The 23,709-nt window shown below is 42.4% G+C and overlaps 1 protein-coding gene across 1 annotated transcript in view; it reads right to left on the reverse strand.

Moving 5' to 3' along the window:
- Nucleotides 1-16,262, reverse strand: part of LOC311102096 (ATP-binding cassette sub-family F member 3-like) — a 30,133-nt gene extending 13,871 nt beyond the window's left edge. The window contains exons 1-5 of the mRNA XM_084143321.1: nucleotides 16,122-16,262; nucleotides 4,351-4,498; nucleotides 4,122-4,198; nucleotides 3,809-3,864; nucleotides 3,579-3,676 (exon numbers count right to left, since the gene is read on the reverse strand). Coding sequence (XP_083999447.1) covers nucleotides 3,579-3,676; nucleotides 3,809-3,864; nucleotides 4,122-4,198; nucleotides 4,351-4,498; nucleotides 16,122-16,209 — 467 coding nt within the window. The 5' untranslated portion in view covers nucleotides 16,210-16,262. The remainder of the gene's footprint in view (nucleotides 1-3,578; nucleotides 3,677-3,808; nucleotides 3,865-4,121; nucleotides 4,199-4,350; nucleotides 4,499-16,121) is intronic.
- Nucleotides 16,263-23,709: the final 7,447 nt, after the last annotated feature.

Genomic DNA, 23,709 nt, shown 5'->3' on the forward strand with positions numbered 1-23,709 from the left:
GTTTAAGTGTTCCCTTTATTTTTTGGAACAGTATATTTTGATTTGTTGAACACTTTTGTGGTTACTACTTGATTCCATATGTGTTATTTTATAGTTTTATGTCTTCACTATTATTCTATAATGTATCAAATTGTAAAAATAAAATGAAGAAAAACCCTTGAATGAGTAGGTTTGTCCAAACGTTTGACTGGTTATACACACACACACAACACTACCATTCAAAAGCTTGGGGTCACTTAGAAATATCCTTGTTTTGCATGAAACATACATGAAATGAGTTTGAATAGGAAATATAGCAAAATGCATAGGGAATGCAGTCATTGACAAGGTTAGAAATAATGATTTTTAATAGAAATAATAATGGTGTCCTTCAAACTTTGCTTTCGTCAAAGAATCCTCCATTTGCAGCAATTATAGCCTTGCAGACCTTTGGCATTTTAGTTGTCAATTTGTTGAGGTAATCTGAAGAGATTTCACCCCATGCTTCCTGAAGCACCTCCAACAAGTTGGATTGGCTTGATGGGCACTTCTTACGTACCATACGGTCAAGCTGCTCCCACAACAGCTCAATATGGTTGAGATCCAGTGACTGTGCTGGCCACTCCATTATAGACAGAATACCAGCTGGCTGCTTCATCCCTAAATAGTTATTGCATAGTTTGGAGCTGTGCTTTGGGTCATTGTCCTGTTGTAGGAGGAAACTGGCTCCAATCAAGCACTGTCCTTCTTCAAGATCCCTTTTACCCTGTACAAATCTCCCACTTTGCAACTCTGCCTAGAAGGTCAGCATCTCGGAGTCGCCTCTTCACTGTTGACGTTTAGACTGGTGTTTTGCGGGTACTATTTAATGAAGATGCCAGTTGAGGACCTGTGAGGTGTCTGTTTCTCAAACTAGATACTCCAATGTATTTGTCCTCTCGCTCAGTTGTGCACCGGGGCCTCCCACTCCTCTTTCTATTCTGGTTAGAGCCTGTTTGCGCTGTTCTGTGAAGGGAGTAGTACACAGCGTTGTACGAGATCTTCAGTTTCTTGGCAATTTCTCGCATGGAATAGCCTTCATTTCTCAGAACAAGAATAGACTGACAAGTTTCAGAAGAAAGTTATTTGTTTCTGGCCATTTGTCTGTAATCGAACCCACAATTGCTGATGCTCCAGATACTCAACTAGTCTCAAGAAGGCCAGTTTTATTGCTTCTTTAAATCAGCACAACAGTTTTCAGCTGTGCTAACATAATTCTAATGATCAATTATCCTTTTAAAATGATAAACTTGGATTAGCAAACACAACGTGCCATTGGAACACAGGACTGATGGTTGCTGATAATGGGCCTCTGTACGCCTATGTAGATATTCCATTAAAAAAATCAGCCGTTTCCAGCTACAATAGCCATTTACAACATTAACAATGTCTACACTGTATTTCTGATCAATTTGATGTTATTTTAATGGACAAAAAAATTGCTTTTCTTTCGGAAACAAGGACATTTCTAAGTGACCCCAAACTTTTGAACGGTAGTGTGTGTGTGTGTATATATATATATATATATATATATATATATATATTCACAAATATATTTTAAATCATATTTAATTTTTCCTTTTCTTTTTTGTACATTCCACAAACAAAAAAACGTATACATACGAACTTACAGACACATACAAACAATGACTATATCTCTTCTGCCCAGACCCGCATGCTCACACCACTATCCCTAGCGCCTGCATTATTGTTTGCCACTTGGTCTTAAAATTGTACCAATTAGTTTCTCAGCCGCCCATGCTATTTCAATAAAAATATTTACAAAAAAATCAGTGATGGGAAAAGAATCGTCCAGCCCATTGGGTCTCACTTTTTCTAAGATATTGTCAGTTGGATAGGCTTTCTGCAAGGTTTTGCAGATCTTCCCCATCATATGAACATCCTTTTCTGACTCAAATAAGATTCCCTCAAGGTTGCTCCGATGTCAAAAATATTTCAAATCAAGATTTTGTGATGTAACTTTTAAGTTTCATGTATTCTAAACTATCTACACTGAACAAAAATATAAACTCAACAATTTCAAAGATTTTACTGAGTTAGAGTTGATAAAGGAAATCTGTCAATTGAAATAAATTCATTAGCCTCTAATCTATGGATTTCATATGACTGGGCAGCCTGACTTGGCAGCCAGGCCCTGCCAATCAGAATGAGTATTTCCCCACACAGGGCTTTATTACAGACAGAAATACTCCTCAGCACCCCCACCTCCAACCCTCAGACGATACCGCAGGTTAAGAAGCCGGATGGAGAGGTCCTGGGCTGGCGTGGTTACACGTGGTCTGCGGTTGTGAGGCCGGTTGGACATACAGAAAAATACTCTAAAACGACGTTTGAGGCAGCTTATGGTAGAGAAATTAACATTACATTCTCTGGCAAGAGCTCTGGTGGACATTCCTGCAGTCAGCATACCAATTGAACACTCCCTCAACACTTGAGACATCTGTGTTGTGTGACAAAACTGCACATTTTAGAGTGGCCTTTTATTGTCCCCGGCACAAGATGCACCTGTGTAATGACCATGTTGTTTAATCAGCTTCTTGATATGCCATACCTGTCAGGTGGATTATCTTGGCAAAGGAGAAATGCTAACCAACAGGGATGTAAACAAATGTGTGCACAACATTTTAGAAAATATGGAAAATATTTCTGAGATTTTTTATTTCAGCTCATGGGACCAACACTTTACATTTTGCTTTTATATTTTTTTCAGTCCAAAATTACTTTTTAATTCTGTCATGGAAATAAATGTATTTCCTGTTACCAAGTCATTTACAGTTTCTATGCCTTTAGTTTTCTATGTGGGCCAATTTATCGATGAATTCAGAAAAGCTATCCAAGGATTATTCCATAAGGTTGTGTTTCTAGGGAGTGATATTGGTTCTTGTAAAATACGTTTCATTTTCTTCCATATCGTTAAAGTATTCTTAACTATGAAGTTGTTAATGTTCTTTATCCTTTTTACTATTTATATATTTGACAACTTTTACTTTATTACATTCCTAAAGACAATAATGTACTTTTTACTGCATACATTTTCTCTGACACGCAAAAGTACTCGTCACATTTTGAATGTTAAAGCAGGACACGAAAATCATCCAACTCACTCTTCTCAAGAGAACATCCCTGGTCATCCCTACTGCGTCTGGTCTGGCAGACTCACTAAACACAAATGCTTTGTTTGTAAATGGTGTCTGAGTGTTGGAGTGTACCCCTGTCTATCCGTTAAAAAAAAGAAGACAATTGTGCCATCTGGTTTGCTCCAAAAATGTATTTAACATATCTACTTTTACTTTTGATACTTAAGTATATTTTAGCAATTACATTTACTTTTGATACTTAAGTACATTTAAAACCAAATACTTTTAGACTTTTACTCAAGTAGTATTTTACTGGGTGACTTTCAATTTTACTTGAGTCATTTTCTATTAAGGCATCTTTACTTTTACTCAGGTATGACAATTGGCTATTTTTTCCACCACTGCCAATGATAAACTGTTTGCATAGTCTAGATGTGTAGATAAAAAGCATATGAAACTCACAGTGGACTAGTAGTTTTTTGCGAATCACGTTCATTCCTCCTCCCTTGTTTTTGCTTCAGCTTGGCTTCGGCCTTCTCTAGCTTCCTCGCGTCCACAGTCTGAGATGGTGGTGGTGTAAGAAGACAAAATGGATGACGTTCACAGGAGAATAACATATGTTCAAGTCAGCCCTGTAGCTTTGACAAAGAATGTAATACACAAGAAGATACGGTGCAACAAAAATACTTTACTGTATTCTGGCCTCTCTTCATCATCCAGATCCCTTGGACATCGTTAGTGGCAGATACTGAGACGAGAGGGGAAAGACAGAAGGAGTGGAATGATGTAACTAAGTCAGGAAGGATTTTAAAAAGACATGGGAGAGGGGGTAGAAAGGGTAGAGAAAATAGGAAGTTCGAGCAGTAGAGGACGGTAAAGAGAGGTAAAAAAAGGCTAAAACAGCAGATAACATAACTACAGGCTACCAGAATAAATATCAAACATGGACCGTAAAGCTGACAACAAAGAGCAAGACCTTAGTCCCCCTGCAGACAAGGGACTTACCACACTCTGCAGATATCTGAGACAACTGCACCGGAGCGTCGAGCAGCACTTGCTTTGAAGCGGCATGTCCGTTACTCCTGGTGGAAAAGACATGAGTACATTTTTGATGAATCAGCAAGCGGAATTACATAAAATATTAGCTTTTGGTGTGTGACAATTAGTTCATCTTTGTGTTGTATGCTGGTTGTGAAAGAGGTGGGTGTTAAGGTTTTGTGTGTGTTGCACTTACAGTTTAAGAGTGTTGAACATCTGCTGACAGATGTCCCGGATGTCATCCTCGTTTTTACAGTCAGCAGACGACCCCTGCAGCAGCCCTCCAATCGCATCATACACCTCCTCTCCATCCTCAAACTCCACCCCTCCACAGTCCAACACACCTATCACAGAGGAATACCACAGGATAGAAATCAGGGGCGCAATCAGCAGGATGCAACTTTTAGAATGTTCAGATAGAGAAATGCTAATAATGTGGCTCTCTGACTTGTAGCATAAGGAAACACGTCGGCTCTATTGATGAGATTTCTAACTGCAACTTTCAGCTACTGAACATGGCTCTGGATCAATCTTACTTTGTCTGAGAATCTACAGGTGACACACACTTTGGGAGGGACACAACAAAATGTTATCATGAAACAGTCTTGTAATAAGCTAGACTTAGCCTGGTCCCAGATCTGTTTGTGCTCTTGACAACTCCATGCACTCATGATCGATAAATGGCATGTGCAACGATAGCTACAGATTTGGTTATATCACATTAACTGGTGTACAAAGATTTTTGGTGTCCATTACTGGGCGTTACAGGAAAGCACCATACAAACCACCGGCATAGATTTTTCAACTAAAGCATCTTTGAAATGTCTGTTTCCAGTTGTAGGTGGTTCTACAAAAACCATAGAACATTCAGAAAGATACTAAATGCATGTTTTGTATCGAATGAGATATGCCTCTGCAACTGGAAACAGGCATTTCTAATCTATCTAGAATTGTTTTAAGGTCATACCAAGGATAATTTTCCTACTTCATTTTCAATTAAGACCCCTTGAAGTATAAAAAATATATATATATAAAAGTTATTTGATGAAAAAGTGTATTTGGCCTTCCTGCTATTAGCCCATACAAACGCATTGAATAACTGATTCACTACATGGAACAACAGTCCACAAAATAAATATCTAAAGTGTCATTTCTATATCTTAGAGATATAAGAAAGATTAAGAAACATACATTTTTGTACATGTTCGTCAGAGTCTCACCTTAGCACAGAGCGGTCATATTAGTATGTAGCCTAAACTTTACGGACGCTACAGACAGAAGTTGGCAGATCGGCTGTATCGACTTCAGACGAGTCCCAAGACGCTACAGACGATTTTGTGAGAAGACCGATTTTCGGGATGTCTCATGGTCTGACAAACACCGCTCAAGCTCTGTCACCACAGATGCGGAAGTGTGACATAGGCGGATGCAGTGAATTGAGACGCATCCAATGCAAAAAAAACTGATACACTACATGATCAAAAGTATTTGGACACCTGCTCGTCGAATATCTCATTCCAAAATCATGGGCATTAATATGGAGTTGGTCCCCCCTTTGCTGCTATAATAGCCTCCACTGTTGTGGGAAGGTTTTCCTGTTGCCACAAAGTTGGAAGAACAGAATCGACTAGAATGTCATTGTATGCTGTAGCATTAAGATTTCCCTTCAGTGGAACTAAGGGGCCTAGCCCGAAACATGAAAAACAGCCCCAGACCATTATTCCTCCTCAACCAAACTTTACAGTTGGCAATATGCATTCGGGCAGGTAGCGTTCTCCTGGCGTCCGCCAAACCCAGATTCAACCGTTGGACTGCCAGATGGTGAAGCGTGACTCATCACTCCAGAGAACGCGTTTCCACTCCTCCAGAGTCCAACGGCGGCAAGCTTTACACCACTCCAGGCGACGCTTGGCATTCCGCATGATGATCTTACGCTTGTGTGGCTGCTTGGCCATGGAAACCCATTTAATTAAGCTCTCGACTAACAGTTCTTGTGCTGATGTTGCTTCCAGAGGCAGTTTGGAACTCGGTAGTGAGTGTTGCAACAGAGGATATTTAGGCGCTACAACACTCAGCGTTTCAGTTCTGTGAGCGTGTGGCCTACCACTTCGCGGCTCAGCAGTTGCTGCTCCTAGACGTTTCCACTTCACAATAACAGCACTTACAGTTGACTGGGGCAGCTCTAGCAGGGAAGAAATTTGACGAACTGACTTGTTGGAAAGGTGGCATTCTATGACGGTGCGACGTTAAAAGTCACTGAGCTCGTCAGTAAGGCCATTCTACTGCCAATGTTTGTCTATGGAGATTGCATGGCGGTGTGCTCGATTTTATACACCTGTCAGCAACGGGTGTGGCTGAAATCGTCAAATCCACTAATTTGAAGGGGTGTCCACATACACAGTGCATTCGGAAATTATTCAGATCCCCTTGACTTTTTCCACAATGTCACGTTACAGCCTTATTTTTTATTTTTTTTATAATATATCAATAAAAATCCTCAATCTATACACAATACCCCATAATGACAAAGCGAAAAAAGGTTTAGAAATGTGCAAATTTACATAAAAAAAACAAAACAGAAATACCTTATTTACATAAGTATTCAGACCCGTTGTTATGAGACTCGAAATCGAGCTCAGGTGCATCCTGTTTCATCCTTGAGATGCCAAGAGTGTGCAAGAGAGAATGCCAAGAGTGTGCAAACCTGTCATCAAGGCAAAGGGTGGCTATTTGAAGAATCTCAAATATAAAATATATTTTGATTTGTTTAACACTTTTTTGGTTACTACATGATGTGTTATTTCATAGTATTGATGTCGTCACTATTATTCTACAATGTAAAAATAAAGAAAAACCCTTGAATGAGTAGGTGTCCAAACTTTTGACATGTAGTAGTATACATACATACATACATACACACAGTTGAAGTCGGAAGTTTACATACACCTTAGCCAAATACATTTAAACTCAGTTTTTCACAATTCCTGACATTTAATTCTAGTAAAAATTCCCTGTCTTAGGTCAGTTAGGATCACCACTTCATTTTAAGAATGTGAAATAATAGTAGAGAGAATTATTTATTTCAGCTTTTATTTTTTTCATCACAATCCCAGTGGGTCAGAAGTTTACATACACTCAATTAGTATTTGTTAGCATTGCCTGTAAATTGTTTAACTTGGGTCAAACGTTTAGGGTAGCCTTCCACAAGCTTCCCACAATAAGTTGGGTGAATTTTGGCCCATTCCTCCTGACAGAGCTGGTGTAACTGAGTCAGGTTTGTAGGCCTCCTTGCTCGCACACGCTTTTTCAGTTCTGCCCACAAATGTTCTATAGGATTGAGGTCAGAGCTTTGTGATGGCCACTCCAATACCTTGACTTTGTTGTCCTTAAGCCATTTTGCTACAACTTTGGAAGTATGCTTGGGGTCATTGTCCATAACGATGGTCATTATGGCCAAACAGTTCTATTTTTGTTTCATCAGACCAGATTAAATTTCTCCAAAAAGTACGATCTTTTGTCTTGTGCAGTTGCAAACCGTAGTCTGTCTTTTTTATGGCGGTTTTGGAGCAGTGGCTTCTTCCTTGCTGAGCGGCCTTTCAGGTTATGTCGATATAGGACTCGTTTTACTGTGGATATAGATACTTTTGTACCGGTTTCCTCCAGCATCTTCACAAGGTCCTTTGCTGTTGTTCTGGGATTGATTTGCACTTTTCGCACCAAAGTACGTTCATCTCTAGGAGACAGAACGCGTCTCCTTCCTGAGCGGTATGACGGCTGCGTGGTCCCATGGTGTTTATACTTGCGTACTATTGTTTGTACAGATGAACGTGGAAATCGCTCCCAAGGATGAACCAAACTTGGGGAGGTCTACAATATTTTTTCTGAGGTCTTGGCTGATTTATTTTGATTTTCCCATGATGTCAAGCAAAGAGGCACTGAGTTTGAAGGTAGGCCTTGAAATACATCCACATGTACACCTCCAATTGACGTCAATTAGCCTATCAGAAGCTTCTAAAGCCATGACCTAATTTTCAACTTAGTGTATGTAAACGTCTAACCCACTGGAATTGTGATACAGTGAATTATAAGTGAAATAATCTGTCTGTAAACAATTGTTGGAAAAATTACTTGAGTCATGCACAAAGTAGATGTCCTATCCGACTTGACAAAACTATAGTTTGTTAACAAGAAATGTGTGGAGTGGTTGAAAAACGAGTGTTAATGACTCCAACCTAAGTGTATGTAAACTTCCGACTTCAACTGTATATATACAGTGGGGAGAACAAGTATTTGATACACTGCCGATTTTGCAGGTTTTCCTACTTACAAAGCATGTAGAGGTCTGTAATTTTTATCATAGGTACACTTCAACTGTGAGAGACGGAATCTAAAACAAAACTCCAGAAAATCACATTGTATGATTTTTAAGTAATTAATTTGCATTTTATTGCATGACATAAGTATTTGAAACATCCGAAAAGCAGAACTTAATATTTGGTACAGAAACCTTTGTTTGCAATTACAGAGATCATGCGTTTCCTGTAGGTCTTGACCAGGTTTGCACACACTGTAGCAGGGATTTTGGCCCACTCCTCCATACAGACCTTCTCCAGATCCTTCAGGTTTCGGGGCTGTCGCTGGGCAATACAGACTTTCAGCTCCCTCCAAAGATGTTTTATTGGGTTCAGGTCTGGAGACTGGCTAGGCCACTCCAGGACCTTGAGATGCTTCTTACGGAGACAATCCTTAGTTGCCCTGGCTGTGTGTTTCGGGTCGTTGTCATGCTGGAAGACCCAGCTTTGACCCATCTTCAATGCTCTTACTGAGGGAAGGAGGTTGTTGGCCAAGATCTCGCGATACATGGCCCCATCCATCCTCCCCTCAATACGGTGCAGTCGTCCTGTCCCCTTTGCAGAAAAGCATCCCCAAAGAATGATGCTTCCACCTCCATGCTTCACGGTTGGGATGGTGTTCTTGGGGTTGTACTCATCATCCTTCCTCCAAACACAGCGAGTGGAGTTTAGACCAAAAAGCTATATTTTTGTCTCATCAGACCACATGACCTTCTCCCATTCCTCCTCTGGATCATCCAGATGGTCATTGGCAAACTTCAGACGGGCCTGGACATGCGCTGGCTTGAGCAGGGGGACCTTGCGTGCGCTGCAGGATTTTAATCCATGACGGCGTAGTGTGTTACTAATGGTTTTCTTGGAGACTGTGGTCCCAGCTCTCCTCAGGTCATTGACCAGGTCCTGCTGTGTAGTTCTGGGCTGATCCCTCACATTCCTCATGATCATTGATGCTCCACGAGGTGAGATCTTGCATGGAGCCCCAGACCGAGGGTGATTGACCGTCATCTTGAACTTCTTCCATTTTCTAATAATTGCGCCAACAGTTGTTGCCTTCTCACCAAGCTGCTTGCCTATTGTCCTGTAGCCCATCCCAGCCGTGTGCAGGTCTACAATTTTATCCCTGATGTCCTTACACAGCTCTCTGGTCTTGGCCATTGTGGAGAGGTTGGAGTCTGTTTGATTGAGTGTGTGGACAGGTGTCTTTTATACAGGTAACGAGTTCAAACAGGTGCAGTTAATACAGGTAATGAGTGGAGAACAGGAGGGCTTCTTAAAGAAAAACTAACAGGTCTGTGAGAGCCGGAATTCTTATTGGTTGGTAGGTGATCAAATACTTATGTCATGCAATAAAATGCAAATGAATTACTTAAAAATCATACAATGTGATTTTCTGGATTTTTGTTTTAGATTCCGTCTCTCACAGTTGAAGCGTGCCTATGATAAAAATTACAGACCTCTACATGCTTTGTAAGTAGGAAAACCTGCAAAATCGGCAGTGTATCAAATCCTTGTTCTCCCCACTGTATATATATGCTACTGCTCGACAAAAAAAAATCTCTGTCGACCAACAGCCTATAAACCAAACAATAGACAAATTGGGGTCAGCCCTAAAATAAGGAGCTGACAATTTGTAGGGGAGTGTTATATATTTCTACCTCGTTCATTTACTGAGAATGATTTAAGAATACAAAGACAAGATCAGAAGGTCAGGACTGTAGAGATTGTTGGTGATGATGGTGGGTGAAGAGAGATTTGCACAACAAAGTTCGAAAGTCACAGCCACAATTTCTGTTACCCAAAGTACCCATTCATGTGCATTTTACATGTAGGCCTATGTATTTTAAAGGAAGTGAGCTATAATCATCAATTTCATGACACAGGTATAATGAAAGCGCCCTAAGCTATAATATATGAGAGTCATAATGTTAAAATACCATAATCCAATGGGTAGCATATTACATAGGAAATTCATGCTTGGTGTATCATTTACAATGTTATAATGTGTATTACTGGTAATTTCTATCCTTTGGTGGGCAAATTTTATTGTCAACACATTCATAAATGGTGGCTTTGATCACAATTTTGAGGTTCAGGTCGATCAATGGTTATTTTTCTTTTCGTTTTTTTTTTATATGTATTTTTGTTTTCACTAATTTTATTTTAATTTTAAAAGATGGGTACTTCGGGTAACAGAAATTGTGGCTTTGACTTTCAAACTTTGTTGTGCATACATTTTTTTTTTTTTCATACTGGCCCCCCGTGGGAATCGAACCCACAACCCTGGCATTGCAAAAGCCATGCTCTACCAACTGAGCTACATCCCTGCCGGCCATTCCCTCCCCTACCCTGGACGACGCTGGGCCAATTGTGCGCTGCCCCATGGGTCTCCCGGTCGCGGCCGGCTACGACAGAGCCTGGATTCGAACCAGGATCTCTAGTGGCACAGCTAGCACTGCGCCACTTGGGATGTTCATAGCTAGCTAGCAGCACAAGCACATTTACATTTACATTTTAGTTATTTAGCAGACGCTCTTATCCAGAGCGACTTACAGTGAATACTAAAATACTAAAAACTTACAGTTAGTGAATTATAAAATATAATCACGGTTTTCGATTTCGGTTACGATTATTTGGGTTGAATGCTGTAACACAGAATAAAACAATTAAAGTCCCATGATGTAAGTGACTACCCATTACTGCTTATCACGTATTAACCATAATTTATTCACATTACTTTAATAGTTTTTGTGTATATTACATTTGGTTTATTTGATTACTATTATTTCATTACAAGTCATCTCATCTCAATAGAGCTGCTGTCTATGCTGTCTGACAAAATCACCATTTTGTAGTTCTGCAAAGTAAATAAAGCATACTTTTATGACTGCTGAATACCAACTATCAATCACTTAGATCATGTATTTTCAGGTAGAGATACCTTGCGAAGTAACAGCTGATCTGTACAACCCCTCACGATCGCGCATTCTTCTGTCTGTTCCATAGCATGCCTAAAATAAAAACAGACCAGACAAGTAGATGCGTGTAGCAGTGTGGTCGTGAATTGTGTTGTGTCCTCGTGTAAATAGCCTGTTTTTTTATTTTGTCTTTTTTTCGTATATATTTCTCTATCTCACTTCCCATCCTTTAACCAAATATACTTCCCTGCAACCCGCCTCACCCAATATGGAACGGATTCTATTATTTCCTTTATTTTTATCAAAAACCTACAGCTGAAACTAGCCAGCTAACTAGCTACTTGCTATTAGCCACAGTTAGCGGTCTTCATCACTGTCCATGGCCTGCACTACTTACCAGCCAGCTCTAGCCTGGACAATTATCGGTCTGCACAGCGTGCTATCGATCCAGAGCATATCAGATTTTCTGCCGGAATCACTGGACCTTAACACGGGATCATCGCAACTAGCTAGCTGCAACCGAATGGCTGTTGTTGGCTTATACACCACTGTCCCGATGCCCCAGTTAGCCTTGAGCTAGCCTCGAGCCAGGCCCATCTCCCGGCTATCTACCTCTCTGTCAACCGGACGGGACCTCCTAGTGTCGACACGGAGCCCCGCCGATCCATCACGACTGGTCTGCCGTCGTAATCGTCTGACGGGGTTTCAACAGGCTTCCCGTTGCGACGACCATGAACATCCATCTGCTAGCCCCGGCCCGCTAGCACGCGCAATCAACAGCCGTGCCTCCTGCTCGCCTGTGCTGTAGCAGCCTACAAACTGCTCCCGGACTTAGCTATTGCTGTTCACTAGACCTTATGATCACTCAGCTACACAGCTGATGCCTGCTGGACTGTTCCTTTACACGGTACCCGATCCTGTTTATCTGTTTAGCCTCAGCCCAAACTTTTGTCGCCATTACCAGTTGTTGTCTTAGCCCTCTCGAATAACACCTGTGATTGCGTTATGCCTCTCTCCCATGTCAATATGCCTAGCCTATTGCTGTTTGGGCTAGTTCTTATTGTACTATTTCACTGTAGAACCTCCAGTCCCGCTCAACCAGCCTCAGAGAACTCCTTTGTCCCACCCCCCAAACACGTGGAGACCGGCTCAATCGGTACCTCCAGTGATGCTACCTCTTTCATCGTTACCCAATGCTTAGGTGTACCTCCACTGTACTCATATCCTTGTCTGTACATAATGCCCTGAATCTATTCTACAACGCCCGGAAATCTGCCCCTTTTATTCTCTGTACCCAACGCACTAGAAGAGCAGTTCTTAAAGCCTTTAGCCGTATCCTTATTCTATTCCTCATCTGTTTCTCTGGTGAGGTAGATGTTAACCCAGGCCCTGTAGCCCCCAGTATCACTCCTACTCCCCAGGCGCTATCATTAGTTGACTTCTGTAACCGTAAAAGCCTTGGATTCTTGCATGTCAACATCAGAAGCCTCCTCCCCAAGTTTGAGTTATTCACTGCGTTAGCACACTCTGCCAACCCTGATGTTCTAGCAGTGTCTGAATCCTGGCTTAGGAAGGCCACCAAAAATTCAGAAATGTCCATCCCGAATTACAACATTTTCCATCTAGATAGAACTGCCAACTATCATACTATTCAGAAAGGTCCATCCCGAATTACAACATTTTCCATCTAGATAGAACTGCCAACTATCATACTATCCAGGTCTGTGCCCAAACATTTTGAGCTTCTACTTATAAAAATCCACTTTTCCAGAAATAAGTCTCTCACTGTTGCCGCTTGCTACAGACCCCCCTCAGCCCCCAGTTGTACCCTGGACACCATATGTGAATTGCTTGCCCCCCATCTATCCTCTGAGTTCGTACTGCTTGGTGACCTAAACTGGGATATGCTTAACACCCCGCCTGTCCTACAATCTAAACTAGATGCCCTCAATCTCACACAAATTATCAAGGAACCTACCAGGTACAACCCTAAATCTGTAAACATGGGCACCCTCATAGATATCATCCTGACTAATTTACCCTCTAAATACACCTCCGCTGTCTTCAACCAGGATCTCAGCGATCACTGCCTCATTGCCTGCGTCCGTAATGGGTTCCCGGTCAAACGACCACCCCTCATCACTGTCAAACGCTCCCTAAAACACTTCAGCGAGCAGGCCTTTCTAATTGACCCGGCCCGGTATCCTGGATGGATATTGACCTCATTCCGTCAGTAGAGGATGCCTGGATGTTCTTCAAAAGTGCTTTCCTCTCCATCTTAAATAAGCATGCCCCATTCAAAAAATGCAGAACTAAGAACAGATATAGCCCCTGGTTCACCCCAGACTTGACTGCCCTTGACCAGCACAAAAACATCCTGTGGCGTACTGCATTAGCATCGAACAGCTCCGCAATATGCAACTTCAGGGAAGTCAGGAACCAATATACACAATCAGTTAGGAAAGCAAAGGCTAGCTTTTTCAAACAGAAATGTGCATCCTGTAGCACTAACTCGAAAAAGTTTTGGGACACTAAAGTCCTTGGAGAATAAGAGCACCTCCTCCCAGCTACCCACTGCACTGAGGCTAGGAAACACTGTCACCACCGATAAATCGACGATAATCGAGAATTTCAATAAGCATTTTGCTACGGCTGGCAATGCTATCCACCTGGCTATCCTTACCCCGGCCACCAGCTCTGCACCCTCCACTGCAACTTGCCCATTCAATTCTCGGGCCGGCTCTATTCTCTGTGTATATCAATGATGTCGCTCTTGCTGCTGGTGATTCTCAGATCCACCTCTACGCAGACGACACCATTTTGTATACATCTGGCCCTTCATTGGACACTGTTAACAAACCTCCAAACGAGCTTCAATGCCATACAACACTCCTTCCGTGGCCTCCAACTGCTCTTTAACGCTAGTAAAACTAAATGCATGCTCTTCAATCGAACGCTGCTTGCACCTGCCCCCCCGACTAGAATCTCTACTCTCGGCGGGTCTGACTTAGAATATGTGGACAACTACAAATACCTAGGTGTCTGGTTAGACTGTAAACTCTCCTTCCAGACTCACATTAAGCATCTCCAATCCAAAGTTAAATCTAGAATTGGCTTCCTATTTCGCAACAAAGCCTCCTTCACTCATGCTGCTAAACATGCCCTCGTAAAACGGACTATTCTACCGATCCTTGACTTCGGCGATGTCATTTACAAAATAGCTTCCAACACTCTACTCTACTAGCAAATTGGATGTAGTCTATCACAGTGCCATCCGTTTTGTCACCAAAGCCCCATATACTACCCACCATTGTGACCTGTACGCTCTCGTTGGCTGGCCCTCACCACATATTTGTCACCAAACCCACTGGGTCCATGTCATCTATAAATCTCTTCTAGGCAAATCCCTGCCTTATCTTAGCTCATTGGTCACCATAGCAACACCCACCCGTAGTATGCGTTCCAGCAGGTATATCTCACTGCTCATCCCCAAAGCCAACACCTCCTTTGGCCGCCATTCCTTCCAGTTCTCTGCTGCAAATGACTGGAACGAACTGCAAAAATCTCTGAAGCTGGAGACACTTATCTCCCTCATTATCTTTAAGCATCAGTTGTCAGAGCAGCTTACCGATCACTGCACCTGTACACAGCCCATCTGTAATTAGCCCACCCAACTACCTAATTCCCATATTGTTATTTACATTGTTATTTATTTTGCTCATTTACACCCCAGTATCTCTATTCACACATCATCTTCTGCACATCTAACACTCCAGTGTTAATACTAAATTGTAATTATTTTGCACTATGGCCTATTTATTGCCTTACCTCCATAATTTACCACATTTGAATACACTGTATATAGATTTTCTATTGTGTTATTAAATGTACGTTTTGTTTATTCCATATGTAACTCTGTGTTTGTTGTTTTTATCGCACTGCTTTGCTTTGTAAATGAGAACTTGTTCTGAACTGGCTTACCTGGTTAAATAAAGGTGAAATGTAAAAAAAATAAAAAAAAATAATTGTAGTTAATTACCACGTTTTATGCGCTTAACTATGTAGAATATGTTTGCATAAAGTAGAACAACAACTTTTCCTACTGCTCGACTAGTAGGGTTCTCGACGCACACCTTCCCACAATCCCCTGCTCCAAAATTAATATGGCCGGAACTTCGTTTGACGAATTCGGAAGTGTTGAAAGCCCTATGTAAACCGGCTTCATATCCAAACCCCAACCTCCCCATTCACTGATCGATAACGCTTTCCCTTCCTTCAGCCCACCGCTCTCCTTGTTCATGTTTAGGCTGATGTTTTGTTTTAACTAAAAAAAATTGTTTTGCGACTTTGGGTCCATGAAAAGCGCAATATAACTAAGTCCCATGTATTATTATTATTATTGCATGCCGGTAAACTCACACAGAAGCAGCTAGTTTGCTATTAATTGAAGGCAATAAATTAGTTAGCCTAGCTCATCCGGTTAGTGGTTCAAATGGGCCAATTATGAGCTAACTACCGGCATGTTACGTGTTGGCTAACCAGCTAACGTGACTGTGCCTCAACGCTGTGTGGGACGGCTATGCTAGCTAACCTTACTTCACGTGGCAGAGGAGAAGAAGCCATCCGCCAATCTTCTAACCGGTGGCATTTTAAAGTGTACGAGATCCACACACCATCTCCATCCATTTACAGTCTCTTACCCGTGATGTATTCGAACACTTCGGTGTCAATTTCGGGAAACTCGCTCTTCAGAATATCCACGTATGTCGCCATGATACACCGGCTCATCCACAAGAACAGCGCATGTGCCCACAATACACGACAAGGCACGTCCTCAAACTATGCATTATGGGTATTGTAGTATTTTCTATGATATCTTTTGCGCTCATCTTTACCTCCCTCCACCTCTAATTGTCTTTGGTTCCATCAACCTCTTATGTAATGACATCAAAGATATTTCTAACTAAACCAAGATAGACCACTGCCCGTCGTTTCGAATGGAAACAAATGACTCATAATGGACAGAGGAGGTGGGCAGTGCCAAGCACGAGCTAGCGAGATCCTATTGGCGCGTTCTGGCATTAATTTGCATATTTCCTTTAAGGAACGCCTATTCTGTGAAGTGTACAAAAACTCAATTGGCCTTTGCACTCCTTCTAAACAACGCAATTTTTTAAAACTTTGGCAAAGGGTAAAGTCTACAAAACTTAGTCCAATCTGTTCGTAACAGATTCTAGTTTGGGGAAAATTGTATTACGATAATGTTTCATTGATGAGAAATATAGCAGAATGTCGGCCAAAATCAATCTCGTTCCATCTTCTCCTACTGCCGGCTATTTGGTAGTGAGTCATCCATCTGTGATTACATTACATTCCCAAAAATAAGAGTTGTTGTTTTTGGCTGTTATTGTATCCCACGATGAAATCGGGGAGGGGACTGTGGAACTGTCTCCATCCGTTAGTACTTTCATGCGTTGGTCATACGCAATATCACAGATAGCACTGGACAGATTTGGACGAAACTAGGGTGTATGGGGGGTGATAAGTGCCAGAATTAAGCCTAGGCAACCGTACCACCGTGTGGCTGTCGCCTAACATTGAACGTCTGACTGACATGACATGATACCAACGCCTTACTAACACCTGCGTGTAACTAACATGTCATCATACCAACGTCTGCGTGTTAATGAAAGTCATAAGGTCCATAGTTTTATATTTATATTAATTAAATCTCAACCATAAATGTTAGAAATGTACCGTTTTTCCTGTGCAAGCCGACATTCCGAAGTAGCCACCTTAAGCTATAGTGTAGCCTACGGCTTGTGTATTTCCTGTTATCGCTAATGGCCTAGAAATTATTATGTCCAATCTATAGGTAATCTGTCTTTCCCGCAACACCTCATGGCATGGTATGTTATCTTAACATTTACATTTACATTTACGTCATTTAGCTGACGCTCTTATCTAGAGCGACTTACAAATTGGTGCATTCACCTTATAGCCAGTGGGATAACCACTTTACAATAAGTTTTTTTTTTTTGGGGGGGTTGGGGTAAGGGGGGGGGTAGAAGGATTACTTTATCCTATCCCAGGTATTCCTTAAAGAGGTGGGGTTTCAAGTGTCTCCGGAAGGTGGTGAGTGACTCCGCTGTCCTGGTGTCGTGAGGGAGCTTGTTCCACCATTGGGGTGCCAGAGCAGCGAACAGTTTTGACTGGGCTGAGCGGGAACTGTGCTTCCGCAGAGGTAGGGGGGCCAGCAGGCCAGAGGTGGATGAACGCAATGCCCTCGTTTGGGTGTAGGGACTGATCAGAGCCTGAAGGTACAGAGGTGCCGTTCCCCTCACAGCTCCGTAGGCAAGCATCATGGTCTTGTAGCAGATGCGAGCTTCAACTGGAAGCCAGTGGAGTGTGCGGAGGAGCGGGGTGACGTGAGAGAACTTGGGAAGGTTGAACACCAGACGGGCTGCGGCATTCTGGATGAGTTGTAGGGGTTTAATGGCACAGGCAGGGAGTCCAGCCAACAGCCTGTTGCAGTAATCCAGACGGGAGATGACAAGTGCCTGGATTAGGACCTGTGCCGCTTCCTGTGTAAGGCAGGGTCGTACTCTCCGAATGTTGTAGAGCATGAACCTACAGGATCGGGTCACCGCCTTGATGTTAGCGGAGAACGACAGGGTGTTGTCCAGGGTCACGCCAAGGCTTTTTGCACTCTGGGAGGAGGACACAACGGAGTTGACAACCGTGATGGCGAGATCATGGAACGGGCAGTCCTTCCCCGGGAGGAAGAGCAGCTCCGTCTTGCCGAGGTTCAGCTTGAGGTGGTGATCCGTCATCCACACTGTAATGTCTGCCAGACATGCAGAGATGTGATTCGCCACCTGGTTATCAGAAGGGGGAAAGGAGAAGATTAGTTGTGTGTCGTCTGCGTAGCAATGATAGGAGAGGCCATGTGAGGATATGACAGAGCCAAGTCACTTGGTGTATAGCGAGAATAGGAGAGGGCCTAGAACTGAGCCCTGGGGGACACCAGTGGTGAGAGCACGTGGTGCGGAGACAGATTCTCGCCACGCCACTTGGTAGGAGCGACCTGTCAGGTAGGACGCAATCCAAGAGTGAGCCGCGCCGGAGATGCCCAGCTCGGAGAGGGTGGAGAGGAGGATCTGATGGTTCACAGTATCAAAGGCAGCAGACAGGTCTAGAAGGACAAGAGCAGAGGAGAGAGAGTTAGCTTTAGCAGTGCGGAGAGCCTCCGTGACACAGAGAAGAGCAGTCTCAGTTGAATGACCAGTCTTGAAACCTGACTGGTTTGGATCAAGAAGGTCATTCTGAGAGAGATAGCTAGAGAGTTGGCTAAAGACTGCACGCTCAAGAGTTTTGGAGAGAAAAGAAAGAAGGGATACTGGTCTGTAGTTGTTAACATCAGAGGGATCGAGTGTAAGTTTTTTGAGAAGGGGTGCAACTCTCGCTCTCTTGAAGACGGAAGGGACATAGCCAGCGGTCAAGGATGAGTTGATAAGCGAGGTGAGGTAAGGGAGAAGATCTCCGGAAATGGTCATTTGACTTAACAAACGAGGAACGGATGTTGTCAACCTTCTTTTCAAAATGGTTGACAAAGTCATCCACAGAGAGGGAGGGGGGGGGGGGGGGGATTCAACAGGGAGGAGAAGGTGGCAAAGAGCTTCCTAGGGCTAGAGGCAGATGCTTGGAATTTAGAGTGGTAGAAAGTGGCTTTAGCAGCAGAAACAGAGGAAGAAAATGTAGAGAAGAGGGAGTGAAAAGATGCCAGGTCCGCAGGGAGTCTAGTTTTCCTCCATTTCCGCTTGGCTGCCCGGAGCCCTGTTCTGTGAGCTCGCAATGAGTCGTCAAGCCACGGAGCAGGAGGGGAGGACCGAGCCGGCCGGGAGGATAGGGGACATAGAGAGTCAAAGGATGCAGAAAGGGAGGAGAGGAGGGTTGAGGAGGCAGAATCAGGAGATTGGAGGGAGAAGGATTGGGCAGAGGGAAGAGATGATAGGATGGAAGAGGAGAGAGTAGCGGGAGAGAGAGCGAAGGTTGCGACAGCGCATTACCATCTGAGTAGAGGCAGAGTGAGTAGTGTTGGAGGAGAGCGAGAGAGAAAAGGATACAAAGTAGTGGTCGGAGACATGGAGGGGAGTTGCAGTGAGATTAGTAGAAGAACAGCATCTAGTAAAGATGAGGTCAAGCGTATTGCCTGCCTTGTGAGTAGGGGGGGACGGTGAGAGGGTGAGGTCAAAAGAGGAGAGGAGTGGAAAGAAGGAGGCAGAGAGAAATGAGTCAAAGGCAGACGTAGGGAGGTTAAAGTCACCCAGAACTGTGAGGGGTGAGCCATCCTCAGGAAAGGAACTTATCAAGGCTCGCTGTATACAGATCTAAATGTTGTTAGCCAATCACAGACTGTGTTCCCAGTAGCCTACATCAGACAACCAATAAAAGTTGTGTCCTTGGCTTTCAGTCGAAAATAGGAGTTCGTAGGCTTTCACAGAGGGTCCTTGCTATTCGGGATCCTTGGGATGTCCCTAACTCAATCAAGTATAAATGTAAAATGGTTAAGGTTAGTGTTAGTTAAGGGTTATAGTTTAGGGTTCAGGGTAGGGACGTCCCAAGGAATCCGGATAGCAGTGACCATTCATAGAGTGAGAGACTGGCACAGTATTTGAGAGCTCGGGGGCGACACAGACATATATATATATTTTTTTTTCAAGTGGCAGACATGATTTTCGAGATTGTCTGCCCCAGATAGTTTCCTTAGAGATGATTAAAATAATTACCAATATGTCCTTGATCCGATTGAGGAGTAAGTAGGCTATATTTAAGTTATGATATCGTTAGAAAATATTTAGGCCTACTGTGTTGATAAGGCACATTTGGTTTATTTGAAAATAATTACTTTTTTGTTGATAACGAGTTGATAACGTATTGTCGAAAGCACGTAGGCAATATTATTTACTGTGTCAATAGGGGAGTAGACTAGTGTACAATAATAACGTAATTTGATGTGCTAGTATTATTTATTTCATGAATTATTTAAATTGTAAATGAAAATATACACACGTGGTGCTATAGGATATTTACATATTTAACATTGTAATACACTACCCCTACATGCCATTGTGTGCTGGAGCTATGGGTTTATTTTTCCACTGTCACTAGGCCTACACATTCACACTCAAACTGAATTGAATGGGAGATGCATAACTACTTTTCACTGAAGAAGGGAAACGAGGTACAACATACAACTTCAATCGAAGACCTAAAATCATGCCTGACAAGACCAATGGAATCATAACGGTATCCTAATATAGTTGGGATACAGGAGTAGCCTATTCTACAATAATGTAACTGTATGTGCTAGTATTGTTTATCTAATTGATAAATTCAAATTGTAAATGTGGATGGGTACACAACTTCATTCAAAGATTATGGTATTGTACAAGGTAGATACAGAAGTCGCCTATAGTCTACAATAATAATGTAATTGAATGTGCTATAGTATAATTTATTTCATTGATTAATTAAATTGTAAATGGGGATGGGTAGGCTACTTCATTCAATAAATACTGAATGTCTTGCTATCTCTGGGATTATGTTAATGAAGGCTTTTCAGCAGTTGAACTACATTGGCTTGCGAAATAATTCAACCCCCTTGGCATTTTTCCTATTTTGTTGCCTTACAACCTGGAATTAATATAGATTTTGGGGGGGTTTGTATCATTTGATTTACACAACATGCCTACCACTGTGAAGATGCAAAATATTTTTTATCGTGAAACAAACAAGAAACAGAAAGCTTGAGCGTGTATAACTATTCACCCCCTGACCCCCCCAAGTCAATATTTTGTAGAGCAACCTTTTGGAGCAATTACAGCTGCAAGTCTCTTGGGGTATTTCTCTATAAGCTTGGCACATCTAGCTACTGGGATTTTTGCCCATTCTTCAAGGCAAAACTGCTCCAGCTCCTTCAAGTTGCATGGGTTCCGCTGGTGTACAGCAATCTTTAAGTCATACCACAGATTCTCAATTGGATTGAGGTCTGGGCTTTGACTAGGCCATTCCAAGACATTTACATTTTCCCCCTTAAACCACTCAAGTGTTGCTTTAGCAGTATGCTTAGGGTCATTGTCCTGCTGGAAGGTGAACCGCCGTCCCAGTCTCAAATTTCTGGAAGACTGAAACAGGTTTCCCTCAAGAATTTCCCTTTATTTAGCGCCATCCATCATTCCTTCAATTCTGACCAGTTTCCCAGTCCCTGCCGATGAAAAACATCCCCACAGCATGATGCTTCCACCACCATGCTTCACTGTGGGGATGGTGTTCTCTAGGTGATGAGAGGTGTTGGGTTTGCGCCAGACATAGCGTTTTCCTTGATGGCCCAACAGCTCAATTTTAGTCTCATCTGACCAGAGTACCTTCTTCCATATGTTTGGGGAGTCTCCCACATGCCTTTTGGCGAACAGGAAACGTGTTTGTTAATTTTTTTCTTTAAGCAATGGCTTTTTTCTGGCCACACTTCCATAAAGCCCAGCTCTGTGGAGTGTACGGCTTAAAGTGTTCCTATGGACAGATACTCCAATCGCCACTGTGGAGCTTTGCAGCTCCTTCAGGGTTATCTTTGGTCTCTTTGTTGCCTCTCTGAATAATTTCCTCCTTGCCTGGTCTGTGAGTTTTGGTGGGCGGCCCTCTCTTGGCAGGTTTGTTGTGGTGCAATATTCTTTCCATTTTTAAATAATGGATTTAATGGTGCTCCGTGGGATGTTCAAAGTTTCGGATATTTTTTTTATAACCCAACCCTGATCTGTACTTCTCCACAACTTTGTCCCTGACCTGTTTGGAGAGCTCCTTGGTCTTCATGGTGCCGCTTGCTTGGTGGTGCCCCTTGCTTAGTGGTGTTGCAGACTCTGGGGCCTTTCAGAACAAGTGTATATATACTGAGATCATGTGACAGATCATGTGACACTTAGATTGCACACAGGTGGAATTTATTTAACTAATTATGTGACTTCTGAAGGTAATTGGTTGCACCAGATCTTATTTAGGGGCTTCATAGCAAAGGGGGTGAATACATATGCACGCACCACTTTTCCGTTATTTATTTTGTAGAATTTTTTTGAAATAAGTTATTTTTTTTCATTTCACTTCACCAATTTGGACTATTTTGTGTATGTCCATTACATGAAATCCAAATAAAAATCCATTTAAATTACAGGTTGTAATGCAACAAAATAGGAAAAACGCCAAGGGGGATGAATACTTTTGCAAGGCACTGTATGGCAATGTCGTGCTAATTTCTAAATCTATCTTTCTTTTAGTCAAGAAGTGTTGAGCCAGAGCAACCAATCAGCATCACTGCAGCTGTTCTACCCACCACCCACACTGCTCTCCCTCCAAAAGCAACCACATCCTCTTCTCCTGTTCAACTAATTTGCTGCCACACTGAAGTCGGAAGTTTAACATACACTTAGGTTGGAGTCATTAAAACTCAACCACTCCACACATTTCTTGTTAACAAACTATAGTTTTCGGTTAGGACATCTACTTTGTGCATGACACAAGTAATTTTTCCAACAATTGTTTACAGACAGATTATTTCACTTATAATTCACTGTATCACAATTCCAGTGGGTCAGACGTTTACATACACTAAGTTGACTGTGCCTTCAAACAGCTTGGAAAATTCCAGAAAAGTACAGTGGGGAGAACAATTATTTGATACACTGCCGATTTTGCAGGTTTTCCTACTTACAAAGCATGTAGAGGTCTGTAATTTTTATCATAGGTACACTTCAACTGTGAGAGACGGGGGATCCAGAAAATAAAAATCCAGAAAATCACATTGTATGATTTTTAAGTAATTCATTTGCATTTTATTGCATGACATAAGTATTTGATCACCTACCAACCAATAAGAATTCCGGCTCTCACAGACCTGTTAGTTTTTCTTTAAGAAGCCCCCCTGTTCTCCACTCATTACCTGTATTAACTGCACCTGTTTGAACTCGTTACCTGTATAAAAGACACCTGTCCACACACTCAATCAAACAGACTCCAACCTCTCCACAATGGCCAAGACCAGAGAGATGTGTAAGGACATCAGGGATAAAATTGTAGACCTGCACAAGGCTGGGATGGGCTACAGGACAATAGGCAAGCAGCTTGGTGAGAAGGCAACAACTGTTGGCGCAATTATTAGAAAATGGAAGAAGTTCAACATGACGGTCAATCACCTTCGGTCTGGGGCTCCATGCAAGATCTCACCTCGTGGGGCATCAA

This window comes from Coregonus lavaretus, assembly GCF_964263955.1.
Source record: "Coregonus lavaretus genome assembly, chromosome: 26".
Taxonomy (NCBI): Eukaryota; Metazoa; Chordata; class Actinopteri; order Salmoniformes; family Salmonidae; genus Coregonus; species Coregonus lavaretus.